Source organism: Barbus barbus (assembly GCF_936440315.1).
Source record: "Barbus barbus genome assembly, chromosome: 18".
NCBI lineage: Eukaryota > Metazoa > Chordata > Actinopteri > Cypriniformes > Cyprinidae > Barbus > Barbus barbus.
The window spans coordinates 28644894-28670195 of record NC_136746.1 but is presented as its reverse complement, the minus strand read 5'-3'; the positions used below and the strand labels follow the sequence as shown (position 1 = coordinate 28670195).

Here is a 25302-nt window from a genome sequence, read left to right as displayed (position 1 = left end):
TATAAAAATAGTAAAAAAAAAAAAAAAAAAATTTATGTATATATATATATATATATATATATATATATATACACATACATACATATGATATACATATATAAAATTAGAATATATAAGTGAAATGAATATTAAATACTGAATAATACTTGACTGTCGGTCTCATTTTATTAATTAATTTGAATGATTGATTTATATTAACTGAATTATTTACTGGAACAATACATTAAGACTAAATTAAATTATAATAAATAAACTTAATATTAAATAAAAAATAAAAGTAAAAATTATCAATATAATCTTTTTAATAACTTTAGCCTGACATCAATAACAGATTAAAACAGATTAAACCTTGTTTTCTGTTAAATATGTTATTGCAATTAACCTTCTCCTGTATTTATTTGACGTGGGCAAATGTGCATCTGGATTTGAGATACAGAAGACGCGTACAGTATGCATCCCACAAATATGAACACATCACTGTGACAGATGCATAAATGTCCTTTAAGGCCTGTAAATATCTTACATTCATGCATGCAACCCAATTATTCAAAGGGACTTTTCATTGCATTCAAGGTATCCATTTCATCACTTCATGCATTTCCTTTGAAAATGTGAGGTGTTTGCATGCGTGTTTTAATGTTAGTATTAGTGCATCACTAATAAGAGGGTAAGAGAGTCCAGTGGTGTGGCATTGCACAGCTCTCTCCACATGCCGTCTCATAGAGGAGCTGGAAAGGTCATCAGCACCACGAGGGGGTTCCAAGTAAGAACAAATGACCACATTATAACAAACCATATTTGAAAGGCATATCGCCTGCATACCAAATACAGGAAGCTGAATTCATGATCTGGGTCAGTAAGTTTGCCAGGAACACCGGAAATGCAACGCAACACAACACTTTCCAGCAGAATGTAAATTGTCAGTGCAGTCTGAAACTGAAAATGTCACTGCACAATCATTTTTATTTTTTTTTTTGCAATTTACACATATTTGAATACATTTTCCCTTTATGTGAATCAGGTTTGTGCACTGCAAAAAAAAATCTTAATAAGTATGTTTGTCTTATTTTTCAGTTAAAATATCTTAAATCCTTAAAATAAAATTAATTTATTCAAGAAGCAATTCTGCAAAACTTATATTACTACAATTTAATATAATAATACTGTTTTCTATTTTAATATATTTATTTTCACATATTAACCCTTTTTTCCCTTTACGTGAACCAGGTTTTTGCACAGCAAAAAGTTAAAATATCTAAAAATTAAATAAATTTATGCATACAATTTTAAGATTTGTTTTCATAGACTGTTTCTTGTTTTTTTTCATGTTTTCTTTTTATTCCGTGTTACTGTTTGAAATAAAATTTTAGTAATCAAAAAGCATGTCAATTTAATTGAAATCATGAAATTTGTACAATTCATTATCAATTATCATTATAATTTAAATTATATTAAAAGTAATTTAAATGTGTAATTCCATCTGCATCATGGAAATCATATAGCTCCACACTTAAAATTTCAGAAAAGACACAATAAAAAGTTTCATCACGTCTTCGTCCTGCTGTATATTTTGTGCATTCTAACACCCAGAGCTCTGGTTGATTCAGGAAGGCGATGGATTCACAGTTAACTCATCCAACTGACATTAAGAAAAACGCACAAGCATGTATCTGAAACTGAAGCGATACCTGGGTCCATCCGGCAGCTTCCTGTCGAAAGAGGTGCTGCGTGGGATGGCGGTATGAGCGTGCTGGAGGATCTGCTGGCACGGCATGCGATCGGGACCCTGCGTGGGGGATCCACGGGGAAGAGGCTGGCCACTGGTGGGCACACGGTGCCAGGTGGTGTTTCTCTTGAAGGGTGTCTTGTACTCACAGGGCGTCCCTTCACTGTCCAGCTTATACTCCACCATGGGGATGCGGTAGAGCTCTGAACATCCCCTGAAAGACACAGAGAGCAGAAAAAACTTCAACGGACATTTAGAAGATGCTTTTATTTTTTTGGAATAACACGCACTGATAACAACATTACACTAATCCACAAGTAATCCACAACACTCCAGTCCATCAACTAGCTTCCTGTGAACTGAAAATGTGTGTTTGTGAAACAAATCTATCCTTAAGATTTTTTTAACTTCAAACTGTTGCTTCCAGCTAAAATACGAGTCTATAATCTATAATAACGCTTCCCCTCCAATGAAAAAGTCCATCTCCTGTTGTCTCTCACATCCAAATCCAGCCACATGTTTATTTAGAGCGGTTTTGTCTTGTAAACGGTGCTTGATCTGTGCAGATTTCTCTCCTGATTCAGACCAGACCACTTTATCACTGGAAGAAGCGTCATTATGGATAGAGGACTCATATTTTACTTCAAAACATATTAACGATGGATTTGTTTCTTACAAACATGCAGCTTTTGGCTTCTCAAGATATTAACTGATGGACTGGAGTGGAGTGGATTATTGTGATGTTTTTATCAGCTGTTTGGACTCTCATTCTGACGGCACCCATTCACTGCAGCGCATCCATTGCTGAGACACTGATGCAATGTTTCATTTCTCCAAATCTGATGAAGAAACAAACTCATCTACATCTTGGATGGCCTATGATTGAGGAGATTTTCAGCAAAGTTTCATTTTTGGGTGAACTATTCCTTTAAGAAAGTAAATAGGACCAATGTTTTTAACTTCTGAAACATCAGTTCATCTTGCATTTCAAACACTCCAACCACCGGTCATATACAGAGACTTTTGAACATGCAATTTATGATGCATGAAATCAACATTTATTCTTTATTTTTTAACTTTGAAATGCATGGGTTAAAGAAAATTAAATTAAGATTGCAAAAAAATTTAGAAATATGTGAAATATTGCACACATGGCACACTGTTGAGAATTCATGATTCACTCCTTGAAGTGACTGAACTAGTTATCTGGTTACCAGTCCTGGTGTCAGTTTGGTAAACAAAGCCTCTATGCTAAAACTGTTTTAAGAACTAGTTTGACAGCAGTTAACCAAGTTTACTAGCAGTTATCAAAGTGGTTATCAGTCTTACTTTTCAGATTAGAATTGGACCTTTATATGTAACTTTTAAAAAGTTATGACTGTTCTTGTAGAGAAAAAAAAAATAGACAAGTGCATACGAGTTAAATTTATTTGTATAGCACTTTTCGCAGTGTAAATTGCTTCAAAGCAGTTTTACATAAAATTATGTTAATGTTTATAATATCTTACCATCTTTAAAATATAATTTTTTTTGTGATGAAATAATAAATCACACAGCTAAAATTTGCTTTATAGTGTATATATCTTTACCTGAGTATACTTTATGTATGCGGATGAAATGGACATAAAAAGAGTTGGGCAATAATATAGTTACATTTTGTGACAATATATAGTAACAAAGTTGAATAATTGTTGAGAAAGAGAAACAATGCTGGTAATTTATTTATTTTAACGTATTTGTTTATTTAATATGGACAAAGTGTGCTAATAAACGTCTGTGTTAAATATAAAATATAAACATACTTGATTATAGAAACATTGCTAATTTACATACATAATCCATTAGTGACAATATACAAATACATGACCTTTTAACACCTTATTTTGCAACAGAAGTAAACTATTTTAAGTATTAATGTAATTAATGTAAAGTAAAACTGTTTGCACTACAAACCAGTGGGTTTACGATTAGGATAGTACACTCAAATAATAGAATAAACACCAGTTTGCAATAAAAAAGCAGCATAACAGACTGTTTTTGTACAGGTAAAATAACCAGAAGTGAATGACACTGGAAGCCTTGCACATTAAAGTTACTGCAGCTCTTATGTTAAAAATAAGGTGGATATGAGCGCTAGAAGGGAACAAGAAGACACACAGAAAGGGAGAAGCTCGTTGAGGTGGGTTTTTGGGTTGAAAGAAAGGAGCCTGAGGGTTACGAAAACAGTCTGCTCTATGAAACGGGGGGAAAAAAACACCTTCTGCAATTCAACTCTGGAGCTATTGTCTGCATGAAGCTCTTGAGGTGAAGGGTTAACATTCTCCTCTTCCATTTGCATAAGCAGCCCACAGGCTCGTATCAATTAGATGCAGAAGACAGGCCCAAAAATCAGACAATGTGAGCGCTGCATCGGTTTTAAATTGAGCTGCATTCATCAGCTACTTCCCCATTGCCCTCTGGTTATCACTGACCTCGGCGTCCTCAGGAGGCCAGAGAACACTAGACGCTACGCTACACTTTCTGGCAGGATCTCTTGGCATGAGCAACAGCAATGCAAAGCATCCTCCAAAGGGATTTTTTTTTTTGACCGAGAAATCCTGCCGGAATACATTAAAGAAACATTCATAAATGAAAATTCTGTCGTTCAGATTCTCTTTGACTTTCATCTGTGAAATACAAACAAGATATTTTGCAATGGAGAATGAGGTTTTTGAGCTATGAAAATGGGTGAGAAAATATGAGTTACTTTTTCAAATAAGTAGCGCAAGTTACTTTGTTTTCCCATTTATTGACTGACAGGTCTCCTGTGACCGTTGTGAGAAACTGGGAGTGAAGTGCAGAGGCAGAGACACTTCCTTCAGGCCGAGGCTTAGAAATTTCACTTTTGGTGTGAAACGGCCTTTACGGTGGCCAAAAACATAACTCTTGGGCTTTTTGTTATTAAAAATAAATAAGCAAGCTGGCTTAGGTGACACAAAGTAATGCAAATGTAACGTAATGCATTAATTTCCATAAAAAGTAACTAAATAATTCAATTAGTTATTTTTTTATAGAGTAACACAAAATTGTCTGTCAAAATAAAACATTACTTTTAAAAGTAACTTTGCCTAACAGTTTCCCTAACTGATTTGCGATCATATATATATACACATATATATAGATATATATATATAGAACATAACGCTATTATTACATTATATTGTAATTTTTTTCAAGCATTGTGAAGTCATAGCATAGGTTTTTTTAAGGAACAGACCAAAATTGAAGTTGTTTATGAGAACAGTACGCTTTGCATAAGTTGAATGCAGTGGTATGTTGATATGACTGATGTGAAAGGGTCTTTGGTTCTGGGATGCAGATGTCCCTTAAGTGTTTATCAATCAGCAGAAATCAAGCTAAATGCACATGCAAACGCATCCAGACGCGCCACTGAAACATTAGCCGCAGCTAACAGCATCGTCTGATGTGTTTGAAAAGCCAGTCAACAGAAATGCATTTACTGTACATCACTCACAGACGCAACATAATGAGAACCAGTCGAAAAGAAACGTAAACTACTGAACTGCATATGAGATGCTGAGTGTTTACAGAATAAACAGGTCAATCAGTTTCTTCCAGTTAATTACGTGTTTCCCCATTAAAAGCTGAATGATATCCAAAACTAGTGTAAAACAATTCACAGCATAAGCCAAAGGCAGTTTAAAAGGCATGCTAAAGCTAATGTGTGTATCTTTCCACACGTTTATCAAATGCTTTGCTTCACTATTTACTTCAACTTCCACACAGAACAAAACATTCACATTTTCCACATCAAAACCTGAAACCACTGACATTTGGAGAATAATCTACAGCGTGTGAATGTGCCGAGAAACACGAACCCAATTGCATTTAGGTGGAAGCTCTTACAGATGCAGTATGTTGTTTTAGACACACTTGATCCCACACGTAAGTAAACTTTGAGGGCCAGTTTTCATCAGAGAGCTCATGCAATACAGGAGCGTTCGCACCACTGCTGACATTCACAGGCTCAGATTTACAGAGCGATGTTTTCCACAGCCGCCTGCCAAGATCCGCACAACGACTGAGTCAATCCTCTCACACTATACTGACGGCGTAATGGAAAACTAAAGTGTGGGATATAGAGGTAAGACACTAATGAGCCTGCAAAAAGTAATAAAGATCAGTACTGATTGACATTATGTGAAACACCATATGGATAAATGTGCTACTGAGTATGTAACAACACTTCATATGGGCAACACAGAGTCAAATCTAGCATGCAACACTTCCTGATCCTGTTATAATTGCATTAGGTCTTCAAATTAAAGTATATATAAAATGTATCAAATTAATTAAAATAACACCAATTATTTATTATTTAATAACATCTCATTTGTGACCCAGGATCACAAAACCAGTCTTAAGTGTCAATTTTCTGAAATTGAGATTTATACAAAATCTGAAAACTGAATAAATAATCTTTCCATTGATGTGTGGTTTGTTATGATCAGACAATATTTGGCTGAGATACAACTATTTGAAAATCTGGAATCTGAGGGTGCAAAAAAAAAAAAAAAAAAAAAATCGAGAGAAAATCGCCTTTAAAGTTGTCCAAATGAAGTTCTTAGCAATGCATATTACTAATCAAAAATGAAGTTTTGATATATTTACGGTAATAAATTTACAAAAAATATCTTCACGGAACATGATCTTTACTTAATATCCTAATGATTTTTGGCATTAGTAATTTTGACCCATGCAGTGTATTTTTTGCTATTGCTACAAATATACCCCAGCGACTTAAAACTGCTTTGGTGCTCCAGTCACATTTTATCTAAATAATATATATATATATATATATATATATATATATATATATATATATATATATATATATATATATGTATGTGTGTGTGTGTGTGTATATACACATGTATATATGTCATGTGACACTGAAGACTGGAGTAATATTTGGCCGTTTATACGGCGAGTCTTTCCTTTAAATACATATTTATCCAGATGTATGTATGTATATATAAATGTGTGTGTGTGTGTGTGTGTCTGTGTGTATGTATGTATGTATGCATGTATATATATATACATATATATATATACACACATACATACATACATACACACACACACACACACAGACATATACATATATATAATTTAATAATATATATATATCATATTATATAATTTTATTGATCGAAGAATCCTGAAGAAATCTCAGTTCATCCAAAAAAATAAATAAATAAAAATGGAGCAGCATAACTGTTTTCAACATTGATAATAATGAGAAATGTTTCTTGAGCAGCAAATAAGTATATTATAATGATTTATACGAACGAGTAATGATGCTGAAAATTCAAGAATAAATTACATTTTACAATATATTCAAATAATAACTGTCTGGTTTGGCACAGCTACAAATCAGACATCAGAAGACTACAGAGAACGCTTCAGACTGCTGAAAGTATTATTGGTGCTCCGCTGCTCACACTCCAAGAACTGTATACATCCAGAGTGAAGAAAAGGGCTCAGAAAATCACTCTGGATCCCTCACATCCAAGCCATCTCCTTTTTGAACAATTTACATCTGGCCGGCGCTACAGAGCACTGAATACCAGGACAGCCAGCCACAAGAACAGTTTCTTCTCTCAGGCAATCTACCTCATAAGCAGCTAAATGTTCCCCCCATTGTGCAATAAAAATATGTGCAATAACCTTATACTTATTTATCACCCTACATCCTAGTACATCCCTACATCTTATTCTATTCTATTCGACACCTGTACATACAATTTATTTCATTTTTAATTTTTTTTGTTTATTTATAATTACATATGTGTATTTTTATTCTCATTTAATTTTTTATTGTCTGTGTGTATTGGAAGCTTGTGACACTAAAACAAATTCCTTGTATGCACAAACATACTTGGCAATAAAGCTCTTTCTCACTAAAATACAGCTGGTTTGAATTGTAACATAATTTTACTGTTTTTACTGCATATTTAATGAAGTAAATGCAACCTTGATGAGCAAAAGGAACTTCTTTTTAAAAATGTTACCAAGCCCAAACTTTTGATGGTAGTGTATATAATAAATTAAACCACATTTTTACACAAGATATTCAAATTAAAGTATCTTCAAGGAAATAAATATCAAAGTACCATCTGATACCAGCATCAGAGTACTTCTTTGTATGGGTGGGAAATCAAGCCTCAACAGGACTTTTCCCATCAAACACACTGTTTTTACATCCTCTCTTATTTTAAAGAGCTCATAGATGTCTTTTTATGGCTGTGCAGAATCCAGTCTGGGCGGGTGAAATACGGCTCTAATATTAGGCTAACCCAGAAAATCTATTTATTTACACTAGAGCAGCAGGATGTGGCCGTAACCCTGCCGTCCTCAAGCTTCTACATCATTTCTATATGAATCTCTAAACTTGCCGCCCATACATCACACTAATGAGAGAAAAAGGGAAACAGTTGAGATGTGTCCACACTCAAACGTACTCACTTACGGACTGAAAATGTAAACAGCGGGTAAATATTTGGTTTTCAGACTAATCAGAGAGAGTATGTAATGTTTTGAGGCTCTGCTCCGCGACGTCTGACCTGAAACATGAGACTCGGCTGTATATTTGGCCGTTTATACTGCGAGTCTCTTCTTTAAATACATGTTTATCCAGATGTAAAGTTCATACATGCTGGATGCAACGATGACATCTGGAGTTCAAGCAATTCTAGGAATATTCTGTGGTTGTTTAACTGCATCACTTACAATTACATTTGCATTGATGCCTTTGCCAGATGCTTTTATTCGAAGCGACTTGCATTGCATTGAAGGTTCAGTATATGCATTTGATCAGTTCTCGCATTCATCAAGCCCATGTCCCTCGACAGTCAATATGACAAACTACTTTAAAGTACAGAAACCTCAATGAGAAGCTCTGCTGTGTAAATAAGCTTCTGCTGCGTCATGTACGATGACAGATGATCATGTATGAACACAGATCACTGTAAGAGGATTTTCTGGCATGTTGGATTGAGAGAGAGATGAATGGATATGATCAGCATGCATTTGAATGTGATATGACTATACTATGACAATATTAAATGCACAAATTTAGAGGCAAATTAAACAAACAGGTCAGAATGCAGTCACTTTTGTTTACTTAACCTAATTAGCCTCTGTTAAAGAACTAACGTTCGTATTACAAATGAGAATGAGCAGCTGAATGAACCGGTCAGCTTGTTTTAATTTGTGAAAAGCCAAATTAACTCATATGATAATTGTTTTAGGAAATATGATCAAATATTACACTGTGAAATGGTAAGATTCTGAGCACAAAGAAAAAAAAATTATATAATGTATATACATACTGTATATTGTAATAATAATAATAATAATAATAATAAATGTATATAAATAATAATTCTAATGATATAAACTATTGTTACTATTCAGAATATATGTAATAATAATAAAATATATAAATATATAGCACAAATAATATAAAAATTATAGAGACTGATCGATCGATATACACTATAAATAATTATATCGAATAACTATATTTATTATTATTAATGTTATTATTATTATTAATCATACTATTATAAATAAATATAATAATATAAAAAGAAATGTAACAATTAAATATATAATAAAATGATAAATTAGTATGAATAATATTTTATTTTAAAAAGTATATATAATATATACAATTTATTAAATAAAAAATTAAATATATAAAAAGCTAAAAAAAATAATTAAGAACATTAATTATTAAAATAGTAATTTCTCAACTGTTTTCATGAGATTTGCTTTAAAAGCTCTGTTTTGTAATCTGGACGGTTGGCTGATGGTCTGTGATTGTGTGGGTGGATCTGTCCTGTTTTAACTGGTGGGACGTGCAGACGAAGTCTAAAAGCACAATCTGCTGCGCTGCGAGTCGGCGCTGAGAAGCGTTTCTTCAGTACTCAAGCACCTCCTGCTGCTATCGCTGGGTGAAGAGCATCAGGCCTCGGCCCAGATCCGTCAGCCGCATTACACCACTGCTGCCGCTACACAAACATCAGCGCTCTCCTTCTGTTCCCACTGATCCACCACAATCACTTAAAGAGCTTCCCGGTGCAAACTAACCATTCACAGCAAATCAGTTCCAGAAGCAGCATCATGTTAACAACACTGGATAATAGAGCAGTGGAGTGGAGTTTTTACTGCTTATAAGAGTGAGATATTAAAACTCTTCAAATCCCATCCAACAAGATAAACCATCTGAGTAAGGCTGATTACTTAAAAGCAGCAGAAAACCTGCTATTAACATCCATCTTGGGTGATTTATTAAGACAAAGTAATGCATTTCATATGGAACTATAAGTTAATATTGAATATCTTTAATCATGGCTCATATATTCAAAATATAATATAATAATAATAAACTTAGAGGTGTTGGATAAAGCCCTAACCCTAAGTATTTATATCTATAAATCAAAACAAAATAATATAATATAGTATAATACAACATAATAAAGTTAAACAAACCCATGTATTTAAAAATAAATACAAAAAAAATTATATCATATATTAAATACATATAAAAAATATAATATAATATAATAATAAACTTAGAGGTGTTGGATAAACCCCTAACCCTAAGAATTAAACTTCTAAAAATAAATGCAAAATTAAAAAAAAAAAAATTATATAACAACATCATTTCAAAGTCAGATCTGTTACATAACCATTTTGTTGTTCACAAATCACTGATACCTTCTGGGAGCTCCGTCCTTATACGGCTGGATGATGACCACCTTGACGGAGATGGAGGTGCGCAGCAGGTCGATCATCTGCTCGTGGGTCAGCGTGGCCACCGCCACCTTACAGATCTCCACCAACCGGCTGCCCTGCCGCAAACCGGCCTTCCAGGCGTATCCGAACGGCTCCACGTCAGCCACGATGCCCTCGAAGTTAACGTGGAAGCCCAGCTGACCGAGACCGTTCCTGCGCAAGGTCATTTCTGTGGTCTCACAGCCACGCGTGACCATCTGGAGCAAGACAGAGAGACCGAGAGAGAAATCAGACTCTATATATTACAGAGTATCAGTCACAAAAAGCATCATACCACTTCAGAAAATTCACATTAGCTACTTTTAATGGCACTTTATTCATTTTTGAGCTTGAAGAAAAAGAGCAGCTTGGACATTCTTCACAAATCTCCCTTTTGAAAAGACATTTGGGTTTGGAAACATGACGGTAGGTAAATAATGCCAGCATTATTTCCAGATGAACTGTTCCTTTAAGTAGCTCAGATGTGAAGGACAGACGAGCCAAAAAAAAAAGAGATAAAACCAACATCCCCCCGGCAACATTTAAATCCAAGCGGGACGCATGCATGACTGTATGTCCTCTCAATTAAAAAAAAAAAATTATAATTTAAAATAAAAAAATATATAAAATAAAAAAAATATTAATAAACCTCTAAGTGCAAGCATAAAAAAAAAAAAAAAACGTATTAAAATATATGAATTCATAATATAGTATAGAGATGTTGAACAAACTCATATCCCTAAGTATTAAACTTCCAAAAATAAATAAAATGTAGTATAATATAAAGTTGTTGAACAAACCCCTAATCTAGAGTATTATATTTAAAAAAATATGAATACGAAAATATAATATATAACATCTCACTAGAGTTGATGAACAAATCCCTAAAATATAAAATAAATAGACGTATTATAAATGAACTTAATATAATGTAACAATGTAATATAATAATAAAATGCAATATAATAACAATAACCTTTTAAAAAATAAATCTCAAGAAATGTGGCTTGTTAAGAAGTGGTGTTTAATTCCATTTGTTGCTGCTAGTGGCACAGAAATGACACAGTGCCACTCTACAGACTGGTTTTCCTCAGGAACTGCCCATCTTGAACTGGTTTGACTGATTTTTTGGGACTCCGGTACTAACGGTGTAGTAATTAGCATTAATCCAGTAAAAACATGCCATTATGAGATGGTGACTGCTGCTTCTGTTCAGCTGCAGTGAAACACGTTCACACGGTCATGTGACACGCCGCTGTCACGCAATCTCATTCAATCATTAGACTGCATTAACGAGAGCTGAGCTCCAAACCAGCAGGACTATGGGAAAACAGGAGTGGACGGGCAGGTGAAGGCTTAAGAGCACATATGTGACCTGGACCACAAAACTAGGCTTAATTCGCTGGGGTATATTTGTAGCAACAGCCAAAAATACACTGTATGGGTCAAAATGATTGATTTTTCTTTTATGCCAAAAATCATTAGGATATTAAGAAAAGATCATGCTCCATGAAGATATTTTGTAAATTTCTTACTGTAAATATATCAAAACTTATTTTTTGATTAGTAATATGCATTGCTAAGAACTTCATTTGAACAACTTTAAAGATGATTTTCTCAATATTTAGATTTTTTTGCACCCTCAGATTCCAGATTTTCAAATAGTTGTATCTCAGCCAAATATTGTCCGATCCTAACAAACCATGCGCCAATTATGACTGGTTTTGTGGTCCAGGTTCACATCTATGAGAGTACATTGATTAGTAAATGTGTATTTGATTAGTCGGCGGAGTCATAAGTTTACAGGAGCGGGAGGACTGGTGAGTCAGTAAATACTCTGAGGAGAGGCTGATCCGTCTTACAAGCTTTACCGTAATAAGCCCAGCTAGCGAGAGTGACTCACTGTACACTTGATTTCAACTGTTAGTAGTAGTTAGTAGTTAGTCAACAAATACAGTAATGCTAAAGCACTGATTCAGCGACTGACGCATTAGTTTGAATGAAGGACTGAAACCACAACAGCTTGAGTCTGGACTTCAACAACAACAAATTAATTTTAACATCAGACTTTAACGGGCATCCATTCATACAAAAATTACTTTGAATGAATTACCTATTTTAGAATAGCAAAATAATGTTGTACACAATGTTGTAATTACTGTAATTACTTCAATCTTCATATGCACACGTGTTAAAAACAAAAAGATTATTCAATTCAGAAGTCCAGAAAGTATATCATAAATTTGCTTTGATGTAAAAATCAAATGTGAACATATAATTAATGTTTAGCATAAATAAAATGAATGAATAATTATAAAAAATTAAATAATTACACATTTAAAAGCTAGAAAAGATTTAATTTCCATTGATGCAATAATCAAATGTTATGCAAATAAGAAAATTTAGAAAAGAATACATGTATTTCAGGCTAGAAAAGATATCAATTTTATTTGATGCAATGATTAAAAGTTATGCAAATACATAATTAACAAAACTGATAGAATGAAAGAATGAATGAGAAAATAAATGTAATGAAAAATTAGAAGGCCAGGAAATGTTATTTTTTTTATGTAATAATCAAAAGTTATGTAAATACTGACTGCATACTGATAGCATAAATAAATAATAGAAAATAAAATATAATTAAAATTTGAAAGCCAGAAAAGATATCAGCCATTTTATTTGATGTACTGATTAAATGTTAATTCAATGTAATATATGTTGAATAAAACTGATAACATAAGTAAATAAATAAAAAAGCATAAATAAATAAAGTAAATATTGAAAAAATTAGAAAGCCAAAAAATATATAAATTTTCTTAAATGTTCTGATCAAATGTTATGTAAATATATAATGAATAAAATGAATGAATAAATATATAAACCAATCAGATGGCCAGAAAATACATACATTTTCATTAATTAAAGTTATGAAAATATATAATGAAACTGGTAGCATAAATAATAATTAAAAAAAATTAAAATAAAACAATTAAAAGGCCAGATAAGATGATATCAGTTTTCTTTGATGTAATATCAAATGTTATATAAATAAAATAAAATAGAATGAATGAATGGCGTGAGCAATGGCAATGCCATGGGTTCGATTCCCAGCAATACAAGTTTCTCCGGAAAAAAGCATCTGCCAAATGCATAAATGCAAATGTAAGCTCTGTGTGTACATAACACAAACCAATTAATCATTCGCAATAACACCAGGAACATGTAGTAAACAAGCTCATTTCAAACTAAGTGTAAAGCAGCCCAACCTTGTGTAAAATTGTATTTTTTCACTAACCACGCATAAAAGTTGCTTTCTCAAAAACACAATCATGTACATAAATGCTGCTATCATATTATTGTAGCCCAGTTTGTGCTGTTTACAGTGTTATTAGACTTTAGCCATGTTTATAAGCAACTGAAAAAGCACAAATGTCAGGGCATGTCAAAACTTCTCCAGGCCCCCAAAACTCCCTCAGACCCCAGGGGGTTAAACACACATCATTAGATAGATCAATGAGACGCTGAAGCACTGCTGGTCAACTGCTATCAGCGTTTTCATTCATTCCAGTGAATAATTACACACTGAACAACAAACAAACTCCAAGACAGCAGCTGAAGCAAAGTAAACCGTGAAGTGAGCGAGCTGTGGTGATCCTCAGAGGGAGCTGAGCTCTCGCTCTTCCCACACGTCTGTGTCTGCTCTAAACTGCTTTAAAGAGAGCAATCTGTTGTGCTGTCTGCCGCAGCACCGCTCTTTACTCTCACATTCACCTCTCAAACTCCACGCAGCGCTCTCGCTGTCAGCCGTCCCGTAACGCTCACAGTTAAACACAATATACAAAATGGAAAAAAACTAAATGTCGCCGCTGTGTTCGGACGCCGTTCAGGCCGCTCCGCTGAGATTTTGCTTTAACTTAATTTTTTACTTTCTCTTTTTACACATTCCACGTCGGAACTGATCACCTACAACATAGAAACACTTTTGGACATTGGAAACCGCTACACCAACCTGTTCCAGGACACTTTATCCAGGAATCCATCATGGCCTCTAGAGATTCTTCGGAACGTGGAGATGAACAACAACCCCCCGAGGCGAAGGATCAAGAAACACCGCGGCAAACGTGCTGGGATTCGAGATAGACTCCGGAAAAGGGCTCACAGTCCTCCTCTACCGGACTATTCTGCTCGCAAATGTCCAATCCTTCGAGAATAAGATGGACGATCTTAAAGCCAGGATTAGTTTCCAACGGGACATAAGGGACTGTAACAGAAAGACTGTAACCTTTGTTTGTCAGAAACGTGGCTTTCGTCTTCGGTCCCGGACACTGCTGTAATGCCGAGTGATAACTTCTCTGTTTTTCGGATGGACAGAACAGCAGAGGCTGGAAAATCCAGGGGCAGAGGACTTGTAAAGAGCCACATTTGCTCCTTCATCCCTGATACTTTGGACCCTCTTCAGTTTGCCTATCGCCCAAACAGATCTACTGACGATGCCATCTCTCACGTCCTCCACTCTTCCCTCACACACTTGGACAGCAACAATGGGAATTATGTAAGGCTGCTATTCATTGACTATAGCTCAGCTTTCAACACTATAGTCCCCATCAAGCTGGCTTCTAAACTCACAGACCTCGGCCTAAACTCCTCACTCTGTGACTGGATTCAAGTCTTCCTCACCGGCAGACCTCAAGTGGTGAAAGTTGGCCAGTTCACCTCAAACTCAATCACCCTGAACGTAGGAGCCCCACAGGGCTGTGTCCTGAGTCCCCTGCTCTACTCTCTCTACACGCACGACTGCGTGTCCTCTCACAGCTCCACATCTATTATCAAATTCGCTGATGATACTGTGGTTCTGGGCCTCATCTCCAACAACGATGAGACCGCATACTTGGATGAGGTAGAGAGACTCACATCATGGTGCCAGGACAACTGTCTCTCTCTGAATGTGAGCAAAACTAAAGAGCTGATCATGCACTTTAGGAAGAGACAGCAGCAGCCCTACACTCCTCTTATGATCAGTGGGACCCCTGTGGAGAGGGTGAGTAGCTTCAAGTACCTCGGTGTAAACATCTCCGAGAACCTGACTTGGACTACACACATCCAAACACAGGTCAAGAAAGCCAGGCAAAGACTGTACCATCTGCGACAGCTGAGGAAATTCAGGGTCTCACCAGCAATCCTGAAAACTTTCTATTCAGGGACCATAGAAAGTGTATTGACTCAGTGCATCTCAGTGTGGTATGGAAACAGCTCCAATCAGGACTGCAAAGCACTACAGAGAGTAGCTGAGCGCATCTCAGGGTCTGCTCTCCCCTCTCTGCAGGACATCTACATGAAACGCTGCAAAAATAGAGCTGTCAAAATCATCAAGGACTCAAATCACCCTGGTAACCGTCTATTCACTTTGCTTCCATCTGGTAAGCGCTTCCGTAGCCTGATGGCAAAAACTGAGAGACTTAGGAGGAGCTTCTTCCCCCAGGCCATCAGACTCCTAAACTCTAACTCTGTGTCATAACATCACTTGACTCCATGTAAATATCACCATATCAATAAGCTATTCATAATTTTCTCTACCTCATATTGCTCCTATTTAAATACCCTGTACAACTTTTGCACATTCTTTTTGCACATTCCTCTTAGTACTATTTAAGTCAACAACATACTGACCTGCACATTTATATTTATATTTTTTATCTTTTTATTTTATTTTTTCTACTTTTCTTTTTCTTAATATTTGTATACTTTATAATTGCACTGTCCTTGGAGCGGACCTGACCTACATTTCACTGCTGGTTATACTCTGTATAATTGTGTATGTGACAAATAAAATCTTGAATCTTGATATACTATATATTAAACCTATAAAATGCACCAGGTGATGCTTAAGACATGAATTCTTTTGACAAATACGTTTAAAATGAACTATATTTACTGTGATGTAAATATATGATGAATAAAATTGATAGAATAAATAAATAAACAAGCCTGTGAATTTTTGGTAACACTTGATGTTTCATTTGATCAGTCAAAGTTGCAATGAAACGTACTGTGATGTAAATTCAAGTGAAATTGACTACTGAAAAAAAAAGCACTTAGAAACTAGATTTCTACATCTCTGAATTTTGAAATGTCTGGAAAAACATTCTGAAAAACAAATATATAAATATATATTCATGGGAAAATATTTATAAACAGCAGTTTTTCTTTAAATTACTGTTTATGTGTTATATAATTTATATTTCTATTAATAAATGTAGATTTAATTAACAGATAACACTCTACAATAAGGTCCCAGTAGATAACATTAATTAATACATAAACTAAAAGAGCCATACATTTGCCACAGTGCTTATTAATCTATGTTCAAATTAATAAATTAAAAAACAACTGTTCATTGTTAGTTCATGTTAGCTCAGGTACAATAAATAAAATTAACAGATACAACTTTTGATTTAATTTTATTAGTAAATTATAAATATAAAATGTGATTAATAAAATGCTTTACATGTATTTTTATTGTTAAATAATCTTAACAAATGGAACCGCATTGTAAAGTGTTACTGTGTAATCTTATGAGCCTAAAAAACATGGAAAAGACACTTTTCTGACTTTCACATTTATTTTCTATTTCTATTTACACATGTACATTTAATTAACACTATTTATTAATACAGGGCCCTGTGATTTCTGTGATGTGGAAAACACGGACGGAATCCAGTCATGAAAACAGAATTTACCGTATAACGCGGAATGTTGCAGAATTTTCAAAATTTTGGACAGATACATCAAAAGTAGATAAACTACACTTAAATCTAAAATCCTATATGGACTAGTATCTGTGAATATTAAGCTGCAAAAATACCATTTAAATATGAATCCTGCAAGTTCTGTGTGAATGAATGGTGCAGATGTGTGGTTTCGTTTACTACACACATACTAAAGCGTGAAAACTGAATTTGAGAAAAAAATAAAACATTTCATAGGGCCTTGAAAATGTCATTTTGGTTAAACTTTTAATAAATTGCTGTTTAATAATGTAAGCTTCATGATTTCAATTAATTAGACATGCTTCTTGATAAATAACATTTAATTTAACCATTAAACCGGGTCCAGAAAAATTTAAATGAAAAAAAAAAAAAAAAAAAAAAAAAACAGAATTTGGAAAAAATGAAAGGAATTTGGGAATTTTGGGAATGGATTCCATAGGGCCCTATTAATAGCATTAATGGTAAAACATGATTTCATAATCACTATGTGCAGAGCACAACATCAAAAACAGACAAACAACACAATGACTTCTTGTGATTAAAAACTCAAGACTCAAGGTCTGTTCACACAGCGAACTCTTTCACATGTTTCTACAGTTTAATGATGGAGGACTGCCATAAATCTGCCAAATCTAAAAGTAAAAAGTAAAGCGAGAAAGCCTACTTGACAGTACTAGGAAATGAAGAGTACTGTGGGTTATTTGAGATGTTTTGCAGCAGGAGTCTCTAAAAGCAGCAGCTCAGAGTGAGTCTGCAGATGTAAGGCGAATCAACTTGAGGTGCACCGCAGATGGCCAAACGGGACGGCAGAGGCCCAGATGGGCCGTACAGCAGACCTGTGCTTCTGACAGCTTCTGGGCCAAGCGACAGCATCTCATCCAGAACAGACACAGACGAGCACATGCAGCAGATCCCAGCAGCCCTCTGGCAAAACACATCATGCTGAAGTCTCACTGAGTTTTTTTCTGCCATGCAATGTGGTTTGGACACAAAACATTCTTCAAAATGTTCCAGTGAAAAAAGTAAGTCAAACAAGTTTGGAACGACATGAGGAGGACTTGCATGTTTTGCTGAACTCTCCCAGGGCTCGACAGTAAGGACTCGCCAGCGTGAAAGCTGCTCGGGACAGTTGACAGAATTTTCTGTGGTCCGATCGGGTCACTAACCCTAACCTATCCATCATGAAATCACATTTTAAACCTTGCCAATTTAAACTATCGAGCAATTTTAAAGCATTTAAGCATAAAACAACAGGAAAGAACTCAATTTAGCGTTTGTGCGCTATTTTTTGTGCGCACAGAGAGCAGTGTCTCAGTCAACTTGCAAACACAGAATTAAGCTATTTTTCGTGTCTTCTTGCGCTTGAACAAACAAATACACGAGTTATGTCAAAATACCCATCTTGGCGAGTATCCTTGAAAAATCCTCAGTTATGACTTAATTGTAGGGATGTAATGATTCACCGAGAGCCGGTTGAATATCCATTCATATATGTGATGATTCAATTAGAGGTAGTAGTTTATATGAACGTATGTCTGAGGGGAATTAACTGTCTTTAGAAAAGTTTAGATGGTATTTTTTCTTTTCATCTTGCCTCTGTATAAAGTTCATAAGTGCAGCGCTGCTTTGTTTACAGCGGAAACCAAGGAAACGCTTTAAGCGCCACCTGCTGGCAGAGAGTGAATCTGCGTCTCATTCAGCTCGTTTTCTGTTTCATTTCATGCAGATATTTTTTATGCATAGTTTCACAAAACTGAAGTCAGACCATTCAGTTTTTGCTTCAAATATCGAAATTATTCAATCTAATTTAGATTAAAAACTGCTCATGTTGCATGAATGCAGCATCTTTGTTTGGATCATGAATAAAATGCAGTGGTTGCCTCTAATTTTAAATGCAAAGAGCACAGACAAAGCCTTATTTTGTTTATACGAAGAGATTTCTTTTATTTGTGTTACTTATTTACTTGATTTGGAGCTTGTTTTTAAATTTCAATTTAGTTTTGTTATTTAGCCTACATTTACAGTATATTTAAATTTTTTTATTTTGCAGATGCTTTTTTCCAAAGCGACTTACAATTGAAGAGAATAGAAGCAATCAAAACCAGCAAAAGAGCAACAATATGCAAGTGCTATATTATTATATTATTATAGTGTTTTATTTCAATTTCACAAAGAAACGTGCTTCATTTTGTCCAAGCAATAATAAAAGGACACATTTCATTTTTAATTTGTCTTAAATCTTTTTGTAAATTTTTTTTTTAAAAATCGGGAATCGAATCGTGAGTTGAGTGAATCGTTCCATCCCTGCTTAATTGAACGTAAATCGTAGAGAAAGCAATCTGATGTGTATCATTATATTGGATCCATGCATTGTCTCTTAAGGAAAAGGGAAAGGGAAGTGGTGTGTGGCCAAGTATGGTGACCCATACTCAGAATTTGTGCTCTGCATTTAACCCATCCAAGTGTACACACAGTAGTGAACATACACCCGGAGCAGTGGGCAGCCAATGCTGCGGCGCCCGGGGAGCAGTTGGGGGTTCGGTGCCTTGCTCAAGGGTCTCACCTCAGTCGTGGTATTGAGGGTGGAGACAGCACTGGTTATTCACTCCCCCACCTACAATCCCTGCCGGACCTGAGACTCGAACCCCCTTCGGGTTACAAGTCCAACTCTCTATCCACTAGGCCACGACTGCCCAGGACAATTTAGTGACCAATTAAAATGACCGCACCTAATTTACCAGCTGCTGTCGGTGTCCTTAATGTTAATCCAAGAAAAAAAAGAGAGAGAAAACCACTCACTGCTCTTGACCGAATAACCATTTTAGCTTTAAAAACAATTAATCTATATTTAATTTATACACTGATGACTATGCAGCATTATCTTACATTTAATTATTCAATATCTGACCCTGAACACCTACAAAATTTTAATTTAATTTAATTTATTTAATCAGGGACAATGCACATTAATAACACATACAATATGCAAAATGTACCAGATTTAGCCAACACTGGCTAATTTTCATCCGTTGATGTTAAGGACAGGAAGAAATTATAAACAAAATATTAATACACCAAATTAAGAACAAGAAGAACATTTGAGAGCAGAAAAGAAAACAAACCAAGAATACTAAAACAAAATTACAGACTACCATACCATATCCATAAATCACTATAAATAATCACAATTTTGATGGGTCAACAGCCATATTTTCAGCTTTTCCGAGAAACCACAGTGTCCAAATGTTTTAATTCAGCTCCACATGTGTTCCTCTAAAAGCAAAAGATAATTAACCAAAGATAGTTCTTCTTAATGGCACATTACAATCACCACTAATACCGGCACGTGTATATCCTGTTATCTGATGTATGTAATCCTTAAAAACAGGTGGCGCAAAACCGTTTAAGATCTTAAAAATAAGTACCAAATCAGCAAATTGAATCAAATGTTCCCAACTCAAAATAGAAAACTTAGTTAATATGCTACAATGATGAAAACTGTTTGTTTATAAATACTTTCTACTGGTTTAAGAAAAGACCTACATGTTTGAGGTCCAGGTAGTCATGCGATATGTGATATGGGAAATAATAATTGAATTCATGAATAAAACTGCTGCTTCATTAGTCAAACTATTTCTAATAAATCTGAAATTCGCTAAATTAAATTTCGCTATATTTACCACTTTCTACACGTTTTTTAAAAGAAAGTTGAAAATCCAATAATAATCCTAAATATTTAAATTCATGTACTACCTCAAGGTTTTGTTCCTGAACAAATACATCTGCTTTCACATCATAATCTGGCCTTTTAGTAAAACGCATACAAACAGTTTTTCTGACATTAAGATGTAAACGTGAATTGATAAGCCACTGTACAACTTGATTCATAGTGTCCGTAAATATCTGTGCAGCCTGTTGTTGACTTTTTTGCATGTACATACAACACAATATCATCCGCATACATTTGACAAATAACATCTGGAAGACATACATTTGGTAAATCATTTACATACATACTAAACAATAATGGTCCTCCAATAGAACCTTGTGGAACTCCAATATTATAATCCAAGTAATCTGATGTTGCATTTATAACCCGTACACATTGTTTTCTATTTTCTAAATAATATTTAAACCACATAACGGCCTCAGTTGAAACATTTAAATGTAATAACCGAGAAAGTAAAAATAAATTAGTATTATTATTATTAGTATTATTAATACTACTTACTGTCACTTCTGATCAATCTAATGTATCCTTGCTGAATAAAAGTATATATTTTTTTTTATCTTACTGACACCAAACTTTTAAATGCTATTGCATCACTGATAATATTAACTTGTGTATCAGTAATATTGTAATATTTCACAATATTGCTTTTTTTATTGCATTTTCCTGTGTTCCTGGTCAAATAAATGCAGCCTTGGTGAGCATATGAGACTCTTCCAAAAACATTTAAAAAAAAAAAGTCGTCCAAACTTTTGGTATGGCTTATAATTTTCCATTTTAATGTTTATCACGCTCATTGCCTTGTCTGTAGAAATTAGTTCAAAGTCAAGTGTGACCGTGACATAAGTCCAGTAAGTACTGTTGCAATCACTTTCAGCACCTTTAACTGGCAGCGCTTGTGTTGTAGCAAAGCAGACAGTGGAAGTCAAATACGAGGCCATGATTAACATAAGCGCAAACGCTCCTATCCCGTCCTTAATATTCATTGGCTCATTCTGTATGCAAATGTATCCCGTCCTCCAGGAGCGGTGCTGGATGCTCTACAGGTACGGGATGTCAGCTCAGATCTCTCTCACACACACACACACACACACACACTCGTCTGTCCCAGCACGTGACACACTCGGCTCTGAGAAACAAGGACACCCTCATCTGAGCGCTGACCTGCGGCGGTGTGACTTTGAAGGTGTGTGGCGGATTTCTCTGCACTCACACAGAGAGACAGAGATGCTTCATTTCATGATCCTGACCGAGATGTTCACTAAACAGCACCCACCAAATCCACAGCGCCAGACACCGAGGATGCCAACAGTAAATCAACACACATTCATTACTGTTAATCACTTAAGAGTTGAGCAGAATTATGAATACCTGATTTCATGAATTTGAATGGAACTGGTCATCCACAGCATATTGAATTTTACTTTGAATTGGAAAAAAATGATTATATTGTAATTTAAAGAAACGCACACCAATGAATTTCCTCTGTACATAAATAATTACAAAATTAATTACATCTATTTATCTCCTGACATGTGATAACTGATTAGACATATTTCTTTCAAAATAAATCCAGCTATTTATATTATTTATTTATTTTTTTTAATTATATTTAAGGTATAAACAAATAAGAAAAAATAAATATATAAAATTTAATATATACACATACATAAATATACATGCATATCATTTATTATTTATATTATTTATGTAATTACAAAATGTTATAGGCTATAAACATATTACATATGATATATGATATGATATGACAATCTAGTCCAAATTGTAATAAAATAACACAATAATACAAATGTAAATTAATGATTAAAAAAATTATACATATTTATATTTATTATTTATATTAATTACTTATACAATTATAAAATATATGCATAAAAACATGTTATATTTATAATATGTATATAAATATATTAAATAATATATCATGAAATATAACAATATAATCTCAAAATGTAATATATTTTTATATTTATATAAATATTATAAAAACATGTTATATTTATAATATGTATATAAATATAAAAATATATTACATTTTATGATTATATTGTTATATTTCATGATATGTTGTTATAATCTAGTCCAAAATAAAATGTAATAAAATATTTAAAATGTTATGAACAATCATATTTAAAATAATAAATAATATTTAAGAATGATTAATTATTAGAATAATAAAACCCAATAATATTCATAATATTTATAAAGTATTATAGATTATAGTATCTAGAAATGATCTGTATCTACGTATATTATCCATACTATTAATATAATTTAGTCAAACTCAAAAACAAAAGTAATGTCTGCAATATTTTACAATATTAAATTTTAATAATATTAATAAAGTATCATAGAATACATTTGTATCTGTTCTATATTAATGGTTTATTAAACACACTTAAATTGATCCTAAATATGAAAAATCCAGTCAACTGTAAATGTGCTCTGCTTTTGCTGTGAGCAGCTTCATAATAAAGACGCTGCTGTCCTCATAAGAACACAATCCCACTGTGTCACTAACCAGGGAATTTCTGATCTCCATCAAATCTAATAAGCGCCCAGACAGGTGACACGGGTTTGTTTCATAATGACTCCCGGATGAGAAACATCTGTTCTGGGAGCGTCTCGGCAGTCCTCAGTACACAAAGTGCCTTTAGGAAATGAGGCCAAAAACAGGAGCGAAGCTAATCCCACTCGCACCCAGCGTACCGCGGTACTCCCAGGAGATCCCACGTACCCAAACCATCCAGGTAACCCAGCTGAGCTCATCAGCCACAACACATCACAGCTTTCTCTGTCTTTCTAGGTCCTCACTGTAAATAAACAAGGAAACCTCATATATATACTAATAAATTGTTCAAATATTATACAAATATTATTAAAATGTTAAATATTATTACCTTAAACATACCCTGAATGGACATCTTTGACCGCTGTGCCTCGCTCTTCTCACCATTCTATGCAGCATTATTTATACATTTATTTATATTTATAAAGTGTGGAGTTGAAAAGCACTTTCACATGGACTGAGGACGCCTTTGAATCGGGAAATGGCATCTAAGATGCTTCTACATATTATGCCTCGACAGCATCCGAAAGCCAAAAACTGAGCGACCCGAGTGAGTTTAACTGGCTTGGGCATTTACAGAAGCCAAAAACACAGATCAGGAGCAGCGCCAGGAGTAACACAAACCCGTACCCGTCAAACATTCGGGCCATCGAGATGACTCCATCCCTCTGAGAAATCATGTAAGAAGATTAGGATGATTTCTCAAGGCACAGATTTCATCAGGCTGAGCTCAGGTACACATGATCACATGTACAGGAAGGCGATGAAAATGTTTAATTACAGACCTTTTCATTTATGATAAAAACTAAATCTGAATATCTCCTAAAGAAAAGTCATAAGGAATAATTAGACTGTTACCCAAGATAACATGAACACAACTGCAAGCCAACTTTCTTCTCCAGCTTAGAGAGGAAAAGTATTAGCAGGTTTAGATTGAGCCCGATTGAATTGTTATTAAGAGAAAACACTGAATTGAGTAGACAGACGTCTGAATTAAAGGATCCGGAAGACATCAAAAAGATGAATAGGAATAGGGCATCATGGGAGTTGTGGTTGCTAGTTTAAGCTAAACTTACAATACCGTTATATAAATAAATGAGCACTTTCAATCAGTAACTGTGCATTAAATTAATCTAAATTGACAGTAAAGACATTTATAATGTTACTAAGGATTTCAAATAAATGCTGTTGTTTGGAGCTTTCTACTCATCAAAAATCTTAAAAAAATTAAATGCATTACAAAATATGAAGCAGCACGGTTTTCAACATTAATAATAATCAGAAATGTGTCTTGATCATAAATCAGTATATTATAATGATTTCTGAAGATCATGTGACACTGAAGACTGCAGTAATGATGCTGAAAATACAGCTGCAGATTTAATCACAAATAAATCACATTAACAAATATTTAATTAGAAAACAGTTATTTTAAATTCTAATAGTATTTCACAATATTATTGATTTTACTGTATTTTTAGTCAAGTAAATGTAGCCTTGGTGAGTCTTCTTTAAAAAAAAAATAGAAAATTACAGAACCCCCCCCCCCCCCCCCTCCCCTCCCCACCCTTTTATTTTGCTTTTGGGTACATTTTTCCTCTTAATAAAAATTCAAAACATCCAAAAAAAATCCAGCCTCTTT

At 34.3% G+C, this 25302-nt stretch overlaps 1 protein-coding gene across 1 annotated transcript in view; it reads right to left on the bottom strand.

Annotated features, from left to right (window-relative positions):
* LOC306883853 (signal-induced proliferation-associated 1-like protein 2) overlaps positions 1-25302 on the bottom strand; it is a 138557-nt gene that overhangs the window by 35890 nt on the left and 77365 nt on the right. The window contains exons 9-10 of the mRNA XM_079439340.1: positions 10514-10788; positions 1689-1940 (exon numbers count right to left, since the gene is read on the bottom strand). Of these exons, the coding sequence (XP_079295466.1) occupies positions 1689-1940; positions 10514-10788 (527 nt within the window). The remainder of the gene's footprint in view (positions 1-1688; positions 1941-10513; positions 10789-25302) is intronic.